General features: G+C 41.1%; 2 protein-coding genes and 1 long non-coding RNA gene across 4 annotated transcripts in view; all 3 read left to right on the top strand.

Annotated features, from left to right (window-relative positions):
• cdk14 (cyclin dependent kinase 14) overlaps positions 1-5,305 on the top strand; it is a 312,730-nt gene extending 307,425 nt beyond the window's left edge. For both annotated transcript variants that reach the window (XM_079640605.1, XM_079640607.1), the window contains one exon: positions 1,017-5,305. The gene's annotated coding sequence lies outside the window, so the exon portion shown is untranslated. The remainder of the gene's footprint in view (positions 1-1,016) is intronic.
• An 829-nt stretch (positions 5,306-6,134) lies between these two features.
• On the top strand, positions 6,135-11,112 carry LOC307013145. Its single transcript, XR_013800871.1, has 3 exons — positions 6,135-8,333; positions 9,059-9,138; positions 9,701-11,112. It is a non-coding gene; the product is annotated as an uncharacterized lncRNA (long non-coding RNA).
• A 3,440-nt stretch (positions 11,113-14,552) lies between these two features.
• On the top strand, positions 14,553-16,499 carry fzd1 (frizzled class receptor 1; the record flags this gene model as incomplete). Its single annotated transcript, XM_079641120.1, has 1 exon — positions 14,553-16,499. The coding sequence occupies exon 1, from the start codon at positions 14,832-14,834 to the stop codon at positions 16,497-16,499; it is 1,668 nt and encodes a 555-aa protein (XP_079497246.1). The 5' UTR covers positions 14,553-14,831.

Below are 16,499 nucleotides of genomic sequence, written 5' to 3'. Positions count from 1 at the left end.
GAGCATGTATTGTGTGTGCCAGGTGTGATCCATGTGGGGGGATTGGCACATAAGAGCGGGAAATGTGTCACATTGTTCTCTCTGTGTGTGTGTGTGTGTGTGTGTGTGTGTGTGTGTGTGTGTGTGTGTGTGTGTGTGTGTGTGTGTGTGTGTGTGTGTGTGTGTGTGTGTGTGTGTGTGTGTGTGTGTGTGTGTGTGTGTGTGTGTGTGTGTGTGTGTGTGTGTGTGTGTGTGTGTGTTATCTGATCTGGATGGTAACTAATTCATGTTCTTTATGGCGGTCATGTTTGACCGGGAACACCATGGGTGTTACAAAGTTGACTAAATCATGCAAAATTCAATGAAAGTGGTGATCAGCAAATGTATATGTTCAAATGTCTACTGTGAAGGATATCATAAAGCCTTAATGCAATCGAATGTAAAACAAAAAAGTTATGATTGATGAAAGTAGTAAATCGGTCAGATTTGACCCGAAGACAACAGGAGGGTTAATGAGTTTTATACGTGTCGGTATGTTTTCACATTGGAGATAAAATGCTACTTGGTTTCCCAAACCTTCCGTCTGTATGCTAAGCTAATCATGTCCTGACTCTAGTTCCTCAGGCTGGTCCATTCTTAGTGCAGTGACCTTAAAATGGTTTCAACAAAGACAGTAATGAGAGACACCAGTGGCTTAAAAAAAGTTCACTGATGAATTGGTGTTGAGAGGAAACACGGCTTGAGTCAGAGCGTCAGAAATCTGGAGAACATGTTGATAGCAGCATGGTGATCCTCTAATGTTTCAGTACATCATATAATATACAACTGAACATCACTTCACTAGAAAAAGATCAAACGGTTAATCACTCATGGTATTACCTCTACATGATGACAGCAAAGTTTATAAAGTTTAAACCCACACACTCACTTCTGATGATTTCTAGCAGACACATGAATGTGAGATGTGATTGTGTGTATGTTGCAGTGTCACTAGGTGAACCCTAACCCTGACACACTGTTGTTCTGCTGTGTTTCAGGCGGCTGCTGTAAAGAAAGCTGAATACAGAGATGCTGAGACGGAGCATCCAGACGAGCGGAGGAGCCCCAGTTCTCTTTATTTATTACCTTCACAATGTGTGTGAGTGGGTGTGTATGTGCGTGCACGAGTGCCGTGTGCACGAGAAAGCATAAGCATCGAGTATAGATATGAATGCATGTGAGCATTATGAACGGTACCTACGATTTCAGGCTATTATTTGCATACAAATCTTTGTTTACTTTTTATAAAGTCACTCATATATCACGGTTACAGTATAAACAAATGGACTTTACTGTTGGTACATAGTGTGTTTTGTGTTTGTAACTAGCCTCCTATTTAAGAATGTATATTTCTATGTATGATATACTCATCTAAAAACTATGTAATGGACAATTTTAATATTGCTTCATCTTTTCACCACTTTACTGCTCATGCCAAGACACACAACTCAACAAACACACAGGAGACGTGCATACAAGCAAACATCTTCTAGTAAACAAAAACACTGCAGACCACGAAATAATTAGTTTTCGCTTTCTTTATTACCAGATTGAACTGTAATGTGTGGAACCGCAGAGCGATAGTAATAATAATAAGGGGTTTCTGCTGGTGTGACAAATCCTCTGGCAGCCATATTGGAGGTGCTTCTTTAAAACGTTATTTTACATGTTAAGAAATGGTTCATATGCATCTAGTTTAAAGGCTGCACTTCCTAGTTAATGACTGGTACACGAGGCTGATAGCTTTAAGCTAGTGGTAAGTCGTGGGTTTGTGTTTTTACTTACCATTTTATTATGGTGTTTTCCTTATGGGAAATAATAATAAAAGATACATCTGTAAACTGTTGACACTGCAGAATACCTCAAACTGCAACCAAGATCAATAATTATTCTCTGTATTAAGAGTTTTCAAACAGTTTACATAACTGTCAAACTTTCCCAGAGGCAAGAAAAAGCTATTTGTATGTGTGACATCATCTCAGTGTAGTCTGTGAGGCCTCTGGGCTGAAGGAAAGAGACTCATCTGCATATACAACGCACCACACAACACATAGAAAAACAAAAAATATCAAATATATTTGCATATTTGGTGCATCCATTAACTAACAAGCCTCACATTTTCTCATTTGCACTTGGAAATAGTTGTAGACATGGGTTTCTAATATTTGCTATTAATCATTTTTGTGGACTTTTCAATATTTGCAATGCAGCAGAAACGTTTGTGAGTGAAATATGATCATACCCATTAGAATGATGGCCAAACCCTTGTGGCAAAATAGTTGATGTAATGTTTCAAATGGACCCCCATGAGTTCAGTTCAGTCAGCTGGAAGCCCCTCTGACGTAGAAGGCCTCTGCTGGAGATGTTGACGGTGCACACGTAAGAAACAGGGACAGCACCAACCAGTGTGCAATAACCTTACTGAGGACAGCTGAAAGTGTGTGTGTGGTTTGTGTTTGTGTGTGTTTTAGTGTATGAAAAACATGGGCTAAGCATTTGTGCTTCCATCCATGCATATGAGCTAATGTACAAATGATTAAATACCAAGGCAATAGTTTGTGTGGCCTGTCGTTGATTTAGCCCAGGACAATCCTCCCGTTCACTTTATCTAATACCATCCAAATATCTGCAATATTCTATCAGGATCAGAAGATTTATGACAATAACTGCAGATTTTTTTAAATCATCGGACTAAAATTGAATGAGTCTTCGTCCGTCTTTCGAGTTATTCGACTCGTGTTGATCTGATAACTGCTTGATTCAAACTTGTCGGTTGTATTGTTGAGGACTGAAGGAAGTGTTGTACATTAGATTGGATCAGCGGTCCTAAAGTATTCTGCCAGCAGCAATAGTGGAGGCCAAGCATTCTGCCAAACGGGCCTGATACGTTTTAAGATGAATCAGGAGCTATTTTTATCCGGCAAATTAAACAAGTGTATGGATGAGTGAGTTTCAGTGTGTGGTAGTGTGTGTGCAGTATGTGAGATTTAGGGGGTGGTTAACATTGATCCATCCCTCCTCCACATACAGAGACTGCTCTTACATGTGTGCCCCTCAACATCCTAACCTTAGTTAACATTGTCAAACTTTTTAAGACTCGATACGGAAGTCAGATGTATAACGTGATATCATCTGCGAAGAGGTTTATACTATTTTATGCTCTTTCTTTTTATGTTTGATGTGAACATATCTGAATATTACAGCTTAGATGTATGGTGATAATTGTGAAGTACTATCAATACAATGGCTTCCTCTTTAACAATAATATTGGCACTGCACTGTTGATTCGCCGAAGAGAGGAGGCTGCAAATAAACGATTGAGAACTGTTGATGGTTATAATGTTGCTCCATGGCCTATCAAACAAACTCACACACACATTTATAATATAGATGTCTTGCCTGCTAGATTGCCCTTCAGCTACAGTAAAGTGTAACCCTGCAGCCCCCAGCTGCTGTTTCTTTGCAGTCTGTTGCATTCAAGGACAGGGGGGGGGGCTTTCTTCATGTCTATCATTATATAACACTCGCGTAATGTAATCATCCCTCTTCTCCATACCTGCTATGAAGTGATATATTTCAAAATGCATTCCAAAGTTCAGCTGTAACTAATATGGCGCTTCCACAGTCTGAGATAGCCTAACTTGCGGAAGTTAATTGACACACATTTCTCTCAAGAAAAATAGCTCATATGTTTCTGTGTTTTTTTAAATCTTCCAATGAGTTGGGAGATTCACGAAAAGTATCATTTGTAAAGTTTGGCTGATGTAGAAAACTTATTGTATCAACATAAACAACATTGACTCAGCAATGAGATCAGGATGTACATGAAGCTTCACTGAAGAGAGGGGAAATGTAATTCTGTAGTATATGGAAAGGACTTTGACTAGCATCTTGTTGTGCTGAATATTATTTTTGGCTGAACTTTGGATTGGATTTGTGCGCAGAACAATGACTGTAGACTTTTCCTATAACTCTTACAGTATAACAACTTCTGTTAAGATTAACAAAAAAGATCTGATCTTATAATTTAAAGGAGGGAAAGTAATGACGAGAAAGAATCTGATCATGAAGTACTCTGACTGAGTTCCACAGAGAGACTAGTGGCTCTGAGGTAAAATAAACCATTGACTCCCCAAACAGCGTTTTGAAAATGCACTTTAAATAAAAATCAGTTTTCCCTACATTCCAACCTGTATGGTCCCTTTTATGCACTTGCTTTACCCTTAATGATACATATATATAAATACACATGTATACAGTGTACTGTATAACCATCTTGCTTTTCCTGACGCAAAGCAAACCAGCCCATCTTACAAATGTAAATATCATCCCTCGATTTGAACCTTCACCACAGATTGAGGAGAGCTCATAGAAACGCTGTACTGGAAGATATCTCGCAGGTTCTTACTGTCATCCCCAGGCTGAGATTGTGCAGCAGAAAAAAAGGGGAGGAGAGGGGTGGGTAAAGCTAGCGAAGCGCCATGACAGAAGAGGGTTAATACCATGGAGCTATGCTAAGATTGCCCAGCCTCGTGTGGCTTTAAGTGGTCGACGGCAGTATTAGCAGCTGAATTATTATGTTGGCATGATTCTCCTTTCGGTGTGGCACACATCGCTTTGTTTGCCCCTCAACACTCTTACTAGTCTTGTACAAAAACGTATATTTTTTAGTCCTGTGTGAGCAGAGTTCCTAAAGGCACTTAAATGTTAGTCATATATTTCATAAAAAAAAGTCAAGGAAAGACTGGTGGAGTTGCACATATAGCACTGTGACAGAAAACATGATAATACTAGAAAGGTCATAGGTGGAAATGGATCAGTTGGTGACACACCTTCAATGAAGGCAAAACGTGATGCTTCCACTTTGTTTGTATACAGGGTTGCAAAGGTCCCCTTCCCTAAATGCTATCAAAGAGAAATCATATCTGTTTTTTGGCTTTCTTTATCTTGAGGAGGGGGGTCGTCTCGGTAGGAAAAACATTTGGAACACTTCCAACGTGCATCCTCGCTGTGCTGAACAATGAATCTGTGTTTGCAACTTTTTTCAATGAAGCTTCTCTTGCGTTTTCTTTTTGTATGCTGCACTGAAAATAGATGATTTTCACTAGTGGTTTGGAAAACAGAAGTTTTGTCGTTCACTTCATCCAGTGAACAATATAGTATACAGTAGAATAGCTGTTGCATTATTTGTTACGACCCGTATGTACTGTTATTATGGAAGATGTAATGTCCTTCTGTAAATTGTTGTTTAATGTTGTTTTACCTGAAATAAAATGTATTAATGCTTCCTATGAGCCTGTGTTAATATATTGTTGTATCTGCTTTCTATCAATGCCTGCACTACAACATATAATTTGGTCTTTATATATATATTTTTTGATTTTCAAAGAGACAGGGGAAGGGTCCTGACTTGATCACCAGCTGGAATTGTATGACTTCCATGGCCTTTATTATATGTTATATCTGCCACGTTCTTACACCACTTACCATGGAACAGGACAAATTGGACAATAGTTATGATTCTGTCCTTTTGTTGCAAAATGTTTTGTAAAGCATGGTTTAGATATACTTTCAAACCTTCATCACCATTGGTTGAATTTCAACTTTTTGATTGTCTCATCATTTCTGTCTTTCTACAGGGAATTGCTTGAGTTGCAAAAATTGTGAAAAAACTCAAATATTTGACATTCACAGCAAAAACAGAAAGAGCAAAAAATAAAGGATACATATGGAAGCCATTCTTTTGCAGTGATGATGTTTGGCAGCCTGACAGGTAGTGTGTTCTTAGCAGCCTGTCTTCCTACAAAAAACGACCAAATAGGTCGATTGTTCAGCAGCTTATTACGACCCATAGTCAAGTTTTAAAGTTTAGCACCTCTAGTGGTCGTGTAAGAAAAAACATGATCCCGTTGATTGCAAACGCTCCGGAGGGTCGTTTGTTCACGAATAACCCTCTCTGGAAAATCCGAAATTGTGGAATAGTTTGGCCATTAAAATGCTTTTTGATTAGATTTCTAGCGAGAAGTGTATATTGTTATTTTATAAAACGGAATAGTAAAATCAAGCAATCTGATGGTTCTTAGCCGTGATATACTGAGCGTATACCACGGGTAGAATTGTAGTCAGTATCCCTCCGCGTCTGAGAAAAACTGTATACAGTTGGGCAGAAGCCCTCCTTTTTACGCAGCGGTCCAGACATAGACATCAAACTGCAAAGCATATTCGGTGTGCAGTTCCTTTGGCATTAGGGCAGGGATATCTAGATACTTTCCAAGGTTTGACATCATGAATTGTGCTACTTTTAAAGCAAGCAACAATTTTTTCAAATCTGTAATCAAAGAGGTCCGCAAAAGCGCTATCGACAAATCAGGTTGCTTGATTTGACTTGTCCGTTTTATAAATATATTTACATTTCTTCTGTTACGAAACAAACTTACAAAGCATAAGATGGAAACATTTAAGATTAACTTCGACCTCCGGGGGGTCTTACTATGTGGATTGAGCAGTGCCTATCTCCAGAAAGAAATGCACCAAAACGACGACATGCAGAGCTACGTGAAGATCAGGTAGACCAACTGGAAAAGTACCACCATTCAAAAGCTTTCTGATGCGGGTCTTGAAACAAAGCAGAGAAATTATGACCGTTAGTGGCCACAGGTGCGAAAGCTCTCTCCAGAGCTACTGGAAGCCCAATCTCGGGGACCGGAGAAAGTGGAGCAATATTCTCACCACGCCAAGCAACAGCCTAGAACATCCTCAACCTTTACAAGTAACCACGTAAGCCATGCTACTGATGCTGGACAGTTTTTCAGTGGGTGCACAATAAACGGCAACATACAAATCAATGTAAATAAATCAACCCGGTATCACGGCAAGACGTGAACATGTGACGATTTACCATGATGGGAGACGTGAAGATGTCACAATTTCTTCCCTTCAAACGTGACAGTTACACGGTATTGTTAACATTGCCCAACCAGTACAGAAATACCCGGAAATGCCAAGCAAATCCTCTACTACGACGGTCCGTTGTTATTGTCAATATTAATATAATAATGATTTATTTTTTAATACTCGATTTCGCCAATTCTTTTGTTGCCCCAGCTGGTCGACACCTCTTTTAGAAGAAACAAAGGCTACATTAATGTATTAAATCGATGTTAATATAACAAAATACATCCGTCATAAACAATATCGGAAACAGACGTAGGCAAGATCCTCAGCTCGGTGATTGGATGGTTTGGCACGGATATGGTGTTTATACGATGTGAAATCCGAAAACATTTTTTAAAAATAAAATAATACTTTATTCTGAGTGTGCTTGCTTTTCTCTTTGAAAGTCATCACATAACGGCATTGTAATACACGGTTCGGCTGCATTAACTATTACAAATCTGCCGTAGTTCTTTATTGGTAAAGCCCTGGTGAGAAGACTTCTAGACAAACATGAGGAACTGCCGCCAAAACTGAAAACGTGACATGGATCATAAATATATCAGCAATTAAACAACATCTTACATTTATTTTCACACAATACGTCTCCTTGCAGTATCAACACTAATTCGGCTGACTTTTATATTTGATCCAATTGGTAGATAGGCTGTATTTACACCATAACGGTGCACAGCTGATAGAAAGGGACACCTAGTGGTTAAAGCACGTTATTGAATTTTACTATTTTTATTATTAGATATTAATAGGAGGATGTGCAAAACAGACAAACTAATATTTATTTAAACATTAAAGGATACTTTAGGTTAAGGTCTTCTTTTGAATAAGAAAAAAGCTTTGGGGGTATCTACCAAGCGGCAAACTCTGTGGAAGAGCCAGGACGCCAATACGGAAGTGGCATACACTGCAGTTCATATATTGGCCGATAAGGACTGACTGCAGAAAGGAGCAATTTCCATAGACCCCCATGTTAAAATGCCCAACTTTACAGCAGAAAAAAACATGTTTCTACCCATGGATGCAATAAATATTATTATGAATATAGTGAGATTCCACCTTCATGATTATGGATCTGTGAGTGAATTGTTTTCTAACACGACCCTTTTATTTATATTAGGTCTTAACGTTTTTGCATAAATTAGGGCGTGGTCACATTGAGTGACGGCTCTGTGAAGTGACTGCTGCTGTTAGCTTCCTGTCTCTCTGCTAGCTGCTCCGTGAAGCTACAGGCACTCTGCCTGTTCAGCTCATCCAGGGAACACAACTTGCCCCCGGCCGTGTTTGTTTGTTCTTCATGCTTATATATCGGACTATTGTGACTCGCTCTGCGGTTGAAACAGACGGTGCATGAATGCGGTTTTGCGGTAACTGAAATTTGAGTACTTATTTATGTGTTAACGATTTTAATCAGCTACGTAATTAATGTTAAGGCTTGGGTTAGCGTGTAAGCGAGTGGTAGCTACATCGGTGCTAACGATGCTAATAGTAGCCTCCAAGTTAAAATCATAGACTATATTTATAAAGGTTAAAACGAAATAGACAAGTGTTAAGCGTTAAGTGGGATAATACTGTACAACAAACGGCTTCTGTTTGAGGTTGATAAAATAAGGTCATCCTTGTAACTTAGAGAGATGATTGACATTCACAGCAATGTAGGTAGGAACTGTATGCATCGCTAAGGTTAATTTAAATTGGCTATGCTCAAGTATGTAGACAAGCTAATATCGAAGTAGTGTATTGGAAATCAACCTCACAACAAGATGTGTGTATATTACAATTATTAATGTCATATTTCAAGAAGATTACTTAGATATTACAATATGGTTGCTTGAGCTGGAGTTCATTATTGAGCTTACACGTTAACATCACAGTCATCTGAAGAACAAACCCAAACCTTGTGGTTTTTATTAATTGCATTACCAAATTGGTATCAAATAAATAGTAAGCATTGGTAACACAACTTCCAAAGTTACAGTAGAATAAAAAGGACGCTGACTCGGACAATACACAATCCAACATGTTCAACAGAAGATAATCAGTTATAGTGTTTGTACACATGGTACTTTACATATATATCTGTTTGTTTAAGGTGTCCAGGTGATGCAGACAGGCTGGACCAGAGAGTGAGAGACATAACTGGACTCCTCACAGCAGTGAACTTCAGCTCAGGTAAAAATACTCTTTTTTTCATACTGTACAAAGAATCAAGAAAGATATTCGTTTAAATAAATGAAGTATTGACTTTAATACACTGATATACATTCCATTAAACAATACTAAATACGAGATCACCTACACATCAGTGAAGCTGAGGGTTTTTTCCATGCAAAAAGTTACATTTAGATGTCAGCTTTCTAATTTAATGTATTGAAGGCAAAGATATTTAACACATAGTGAGAACTGCTACTATTTATCTCTCAATATTGTCTGTAAAAAACGTGGTAAAAGTTATTCTTTCAGTGAGACAACAGAGCAAGCTTCTATAGTTGCACTACGTTTTGATAACAGTTAAATATTATTTTGATAATAACATATATTTCAATGTTGATGAACTTCATACTGTTCATTCATAATTTGATTGTCTTTGTAGCTCACTGTTGAAATAAAAAAAAAACATTAAAATTACAAAATAATTATATCTACAGCCCCTAAACACACAAACACACCGCTTTCATAAATAACACACTTGTTCTGCAATAATATGTTTTATGTTTCCTGTATTTTTTGTTAGGAACTGACATGCCTGAAAGACACGACATTTTCTCCTTCTCTGAGGGTCAAGAAGAACATCCAAGAGAAAAATTAAAAGCTGATGCTATGAGATTTTAAGACCAGTACACTAAGAAACTACTTTTATTGTAAAAACAGTCAGCTGATCGAATGCACCTATTTCCACATCTACACTCCATCAGCTGATTATTTCTATTTGCCTCGCTTTATGAGCTTCACATCACTTGTGCCTTGTACCGCAGAGTTTGCAACGTCACAAATAAATGGGGCAAATCTTCAGTCAGATGTGAATGTGTAATCTAACATTTTCAGTAAGAATAATGGACAAAAGGAGTGCAAATACAAATACAATTCATTGAAATGTGAACCAAAAGTTAATCAAATGTTTTAAATAAAACGCAAATATGGACAGAAGGTGTAAAGCCTATTAAATGTATAATCAAACACATTTAGTCAAATAAAGTGACAGACTAGGCCTGTGCAGTTGGTATCAGCTTTGCCCAGCATGGGCTCCTCCATCAGGCCTGGACCTCCTCGCAGAGGGAAGACCCTCAGTCCTCTCCAAACCAACAGACAGGACGTCCATCACACGGAGGTTTCTCCCTGAAGTCTCTGCAACTTTCTGGACACCACGCTGTCTCAATCTGTCCACACTGAATATGAGAGTGGGAAAATGAAAATAACATGCTTTAGACAATAAGAAACATAAAGTTGACTGTTGAGTTGCTCAGTTTTTTTAGATTCTTCAATACTATTACTGTATAACTAATATATCAGGTTAAGAGGCACATTCAAATAAAGATTGGTCTTTAAATACATGTTGTCTTTTGAATTGTTTGTCTAAAGTCAAGGATCTATAACTGGTACTTAGTTTTAATGATACAGTCTGGTTATTATGCTGTTTGGAGGAGGCCTCACAGGTAAGAGCACTAACTAGCTACCATCACATGTACCTTAGCTTGACTTAAATGTATTAAACGTATAGTTAAGTGATATCAAAATATAAATAACTAATGTCATGCAAACATATTAATATTTGCTTGATTCCAGTGTTGAATTTAGCACAAATGCATACAAACGTTAAGGGATTTTAAGATTCTGTTATTCTTGTTATGGGTGTTTTGCTGTTCTCCCTGTCATGTTTTCCTCCTTGTGTATTGTCTGGTCCTTCTCCCTGGCGCCGTCTCAGGTCGACTATTTTCATTTCCTCGCTCCTCGTTCTCACCGGAAGTTTATTTTTTCTGCGCCATCTTGAGTACCGTCCCATGGCTCTTATTTCGCTCTTGAGTGTTCCAGGACCGAGGATCGAGGAGCGAGGAGCGATAATGGAGGAGCGGTAACCGAGGAACCACCAGACCATCCTCCGATGAAATCCTCAGATACTCGCCCCGCCCCCTTACTGTGCATCGCTCACTGATTGGACGATGCAGCGCATGCACTGATCTGATGCTTCTCGACATGAGAGCCGTTTCCCAGCGGAGTGAAGAAAATACATGAAACTCACGAGAGTCACTCCTCCTCAGTCTATAGCGTACTGTGTTTTGTTTCAATTCATGTATCATGTAGTTACAAATGTCTGATATATCTGAACAACAAAGTGGTCAAAAATCATTTTATTCATTTGTTGGAAACATTTTCATGATCGCTTTTTTCGTTTTACATTTTCGTTTATTGTCATTTCCATTCAGTCAGTCATTAAGTGCTATTAAAATGTTAATGTGCTACATATCCACACAAACATACAAAGTGTGCAATCCAATGAATGTTAATCTAACTGGGTTTTGATAGATAACATATCTCTTTTTCTTCTCTCAATTATTTTATTTCTATTGTGCACTTTAATCAATATTAATCAAACTATTGTTCGTGTATACATTTTAAGAATGGCATTTATCTTTTTTGAGAATGAGTTCTTATTTTATTTTATTTATTGGGGTCTACAACAGATGATACAAATGTTTGTGTCAGTAAATGCGTGGTGGGGGTGTTTGTGAAAACAACGGGGACAGAGTGGGACAGAGCTGCTGTCAGACGAACAGCTGTGCGGCGTCATCACAAACGGACGTCGCTTCACGTGACGCTCCGGAGGAAAGGACGTCCCATTGCTCTTAAAACTAATTTCCCTGCTTCTCGTGGTTTCCTTGCGTCCCTCCATGCTTCCCTGGTGGGAGGGACAAGACGCACTGAAACGACGCAAGTGAGGGAAGCAAGGATTTAATTTAACAGACCTGAGACGGGGCCCCTGTGTTTTCCTCCCTGTCATTAGTTTCCCTGGTGTGTCTAATTGTCTGATTGTGTTCACCTGTTTCCCTTCTGTGTCTCCTGTGCTCATCAGCGTCAGCCCCACCCCTGATTGTCCCCACCTGTGTCTTGTTATCCTGTGTTTAAATTCCCATGTCTCACAGTGTTCAGTGTCAGTTCGTCTTGTCTCTTGCCATGGTCAGGTCGCTGCTCTTTTGTGCTCAAGAAAAGTTTTGTTCCTCACCACGTGAACGATTTTCGTTTTGTTCTAAATTTTTTGTCATCTCAATCTGAGATTAGTTAGTGACCATTTTTTGTTCATGGTGTTTTGGAAAAATAAAGTATCTTACCAATACTTTACCTCTGTGTCCCGGGTCGTGCAATTGGGTCCTATACCTCCTAAGTGTCTGAGTTTGTAACAATAAGATGTATGTAGATAGTATAATAAATGTGCAGAATATGACAGTTTAATGGTGGAGGTTTACACACATATTGATAGATGTCTTGTAATGCACTGTTGAGGAACCTGCGACCCAAATGTGTCATTCATTGCATAACTAGTTGTGTATATGATATGTCAATAAACCTTAGAAAATCTTGAAATCTTGAAAAGGATGTGCAAAAAAGTCATTATATACTGTCTTTAATTAACTATTTGTAGAGAATAACGACTAATGAATATACTTTATAGTGATCCTATCAATATCTAATAATACAAATAATAAAATTCAATAACGATGTTTTTTCAGACGTTTTATCAAAACGTCTAAAAAAAGAAATGTCTCTCATAATCTAAGGGAAAAACACAAAAGCATTGTACACAATTCAAACCAATTAATGTCATGTAAAGATAAACTGATGTTTTTACTGGATGAGTACTGCAGATATAGCTTTAAAATAATTTGACAGTGGGGGGAATATGGTTTTATTATGAAAACTTCGAGACCGGAAATACTGTTTTCACCCCTTGGTGTTGACGCTAACTTTACATGGACGCTGCCGCATATACACGTTCTCCTGGCGAGACCTCAAATCATCTTTGTAATATCTATAAAATTATAGATCCTACACATCCACGGGACGTGGATTCTCTAAGTAGGAATATACACTTCTTGCTAGAAATCGAATCAAAAAGCATTTTATTAGCCAAACTATCCTACAATTTGGGAGGGTTATTTCTGAATATACGACCCTCCGTAGCGTTTCCATTCAACGGGAGCACTAGAGGTCGAACATTTAAAAACGTGATTATAGGTCGTAATAAGCGCTTGAATTTGGTCGTATGAGTTGGAGGACTTGGTGGTTCTTAGGCCTGCACACAGAGGTAGAAGCTCCAGGTCACTGAACGTCCTGTCCTTCATCGTCTGGATCCATGTCTGAAGGTCAAACTCCATCTTGAGAGGGTATTTCCTGAGATTGCCCACTTGATTGCAGTGGCATAACAAGGTTGTGATTGGCCCCGGTGCAAATATTGTTTGCCCCCCCCCCATCGCCCCAAACATAAGCGAACGCTGATGAACTCACACACGCACGGACATACACTCTCTCTTGTCCTTTCTCTTTTGAGTGCCGCTCTTGCGCTTTGGTTTGCTGTACATTATAAATGCAAGCTATTACATTTGTTATAATGCTGCCGAACTTGCTGCTGCTAGCTACAGTATAGTACAGGTTGATTCAACGGTTCGCTCGTCACGCAAGGTATCACATGACATGAAAGGGAGCAAGGTCATTGGACATATAAATACAAATTACTTTAGGTTGCTTGGTTACTTTCTCCGGCGTTCCTGTTGGCAGCAGCCTTCACCACTGGACCTGCTGTGGAAGAGATCGGTACTAACTCTCTGTGATGACACCTAAATACTGGAAGCTTCAGGTTTAGCCATTTTTCTGGCTGTTGTACTGTTCATTCAGCTGGTGTAGCTACTCCTAGCTGGTGTGTCTACTTTGTGCATAAAAAGGCTGTGATTGACAGCAAAGACCTTGAAAAGCTGAGCAGGTTCAGAAAGAGACTAAATACTATATTTAGACAGGCAGTATAAAGAGTTATATTTAACACTACAGTAAGGGTGTATACTATGTGACCCTTAAATAACAATCAAGGGGAAATTAGAGATTCTCTAATCCTAAATAAGTATAACTAATTTATTCTCAGTTTCCTTCAATTCATTTGCTTTAAATGTAAAAAAGCAACCAATCCTCACACAACACTGGTCCCCTTCTAAATGATAATAACAGGAGCAGACAGACAGACAGACAGACAGACAGACAGACAGACAGACAGACAGACAGACAAAGTCAGGTATATGTAAACAGGAAGTATTTCAGTGCACTTGTGGTTTATTTGACGGGATGTACAGTCTATGGATGTATCCCATGATCCATAAACATTGCAGAGGTAATACGATACTGGCAAAGCTGATACTTGTAAAGTAGATATCTTTATATAAATAGAATGTATAATGTTGTTTATCATTTCAATGTAATGTATAATGTCAGCTAGATACAATGAATTTTAATCTAATATTAGAGGCTTTTATTTCGAAGGAGTTGACCGGAAGCGCTGAGTCATGGCGGCTAACCTGACTGAGAGTGGGAGAGGCAGCGCGGAGCGGGCAGAGCGGCAGACTGGCGCTGCGGCTGAACCCTGAGCACCGGACAGCCGGAGCGGAGCTGCTGCTGTGGATTTGGAACGGAGAAGCCAGTGTTTACCTTTTAAATCCGGGGGCTTTTCCTCCCCGTGATATCACTGCGCTGGGCGGGAAGCCAGAGGAAAGGAACACTTTAATTAAATCAGCAGGAATTATTTCCTCTCCAACAAAGAGCGTTCAAGGAAGTAGCCTGCTGCCGTAAATTAGTGAAGCAGGATAAAAGTACTGGATCTATATCCCGCCATGGCTCACCACAGACTCCTCTGCGGGGGTTTGACTTTACAGTTTTTTGTTCTGTTCGTGAATGTGGGGATTTTTCGAGTGAATGGGCAATACGGCGGAGACCGTGGAATGTCTATACCGGAGCACGGGTTCTGCCAGCCGATCTCCATTCCGCTGTGCACGGACATCGCGTACAACGAGACCATCATGCCCAACCTGCTCGGGCACACCAACCAGGAGGACGCGGGGCTGGAGGTGCACCAGTTTTACCCGCTGGTTAAAGTCCAGTGCTCACCGGATTTAAAGTTCTTCCTCTGCTCCATGTACGCGCCCGTGTGCACGGTGCTGGAGCAGGCGCTTCCCCCGTGCCGCTCTCTGTGCGAGCGCGCGCGGCAGGGCTGCGAGGCGCTCATGAACAAGTTCGGCTTCCAGTGGCCCGACAGCCTCGCGTGCGAGACCTTCCCGGTGCACGGCGCGGGAGAGCTGTGCGTCGGGCAGAACATGTCAGACCGCACGGAGGGAGACAGCCCCGGACCTGAGGTGTTCCCCACCCCGCGCCCGGTCCCTGAACACCCCATGCACGGGCAGTTCAGGTGCCCGGCCTCGCTTCGGGTGCCCCCCTACCTGAACTACCGCTTCCTCGGGCAGGAGAACTGCGGCGCTCCCTGTGAGCCCAAGAGGTCTCACGGGATGATGTACTTCAACGAGGAGGAGCTGAAGTTCGCCAGGATCTGGATCGGGATCTGGTCCGTGCTGTGCTGCGCCTCCACCATGTTCACTGTGCTGACCTACCTGGTGGACATGAAGCGCTTCAGCTACCCGGAGCGGCCCATTGTCTTCCTGTCGGGCTGCTACACCATGGTGTCCATCGCCTACATCGCTGGGTTCCTACTGGAGGACAAGGTGGTGTGCAATGAGAGGTTCGACAACGACATAAGGACTGTGGTGCAGGGCACGAAGAAGGAGGGCTGCACCATCCTCTTCATGATGCTCTACTTCTTCAGCATGGCCAGCTCCATCTGGTGGGTCATTCTGGCTCTTACCTGGTTCCTGGCAGCTGGGATGAAGTGGGGCCACGAGGCCATCGAGGCTAACTCCCAGTACTTCCACCTGGCGGCCTGGGCCGTCCCCGCCGTCAAGACCATCACCATCCTGGCTGTGGGGCAGGTGGATGGAGACGTGCTGAGCGGGGTCTGCTTCGTGGGGGTCAACAGCGTGGATGCCCTGCGAGGCTTTGTCCTGGCTCCGCTGTTCGTCTACCTGTTCATCGGAACATCCTTCCTCTTGGCGGGCTTCGTGTCGCTGTTTCGCATCCGGACCATCATGAAGCACGACGGCACCAAGACAGAGAAGCTGGAGAAGCTGATGGTGCGGATAGGGATCTTCAGCGTGCTCTACACGGTGCCGGCTACCATCGTCATCGCCTGCTACTTCTACGAGCAGGCCTTCAGGGAGCAGTGGGAGAGGACCTGGGTCAGCCAGACCTGTAAGACCTACGCTGTGCCCTGTCCCGTCCAGAACCACCCCAACATGAGTCCAGACTTCACCGTCTTCATGATAAAGTACCTCATGACGCTCATTGTGGGCATCACATCCGGCTTCTGGATCTGGTCTGGGAAAACCCTGAACTCCTGGAGGAGGTTTTACACGAGACTGGCCAACAGTAAACAGGGGGAGACCACAGTGTGA

The sequence above is a fragment of the Notothenia rossii genome (assembly GCF_949606895.1).
Source record: "Notothenia rossii genome assembly, chromosome: 7".
NCBI lineage: Eukaryota > Metazoa > Chordata > Actinopteri > Perciformes > Nototheniidae > Notothenia > Notothenia rossii.
The sequence above is the reverse complement of the archived record's forward strand: the minus strand, read 5'-3'. Positions and strand labels throughout refer to the sequence as shown.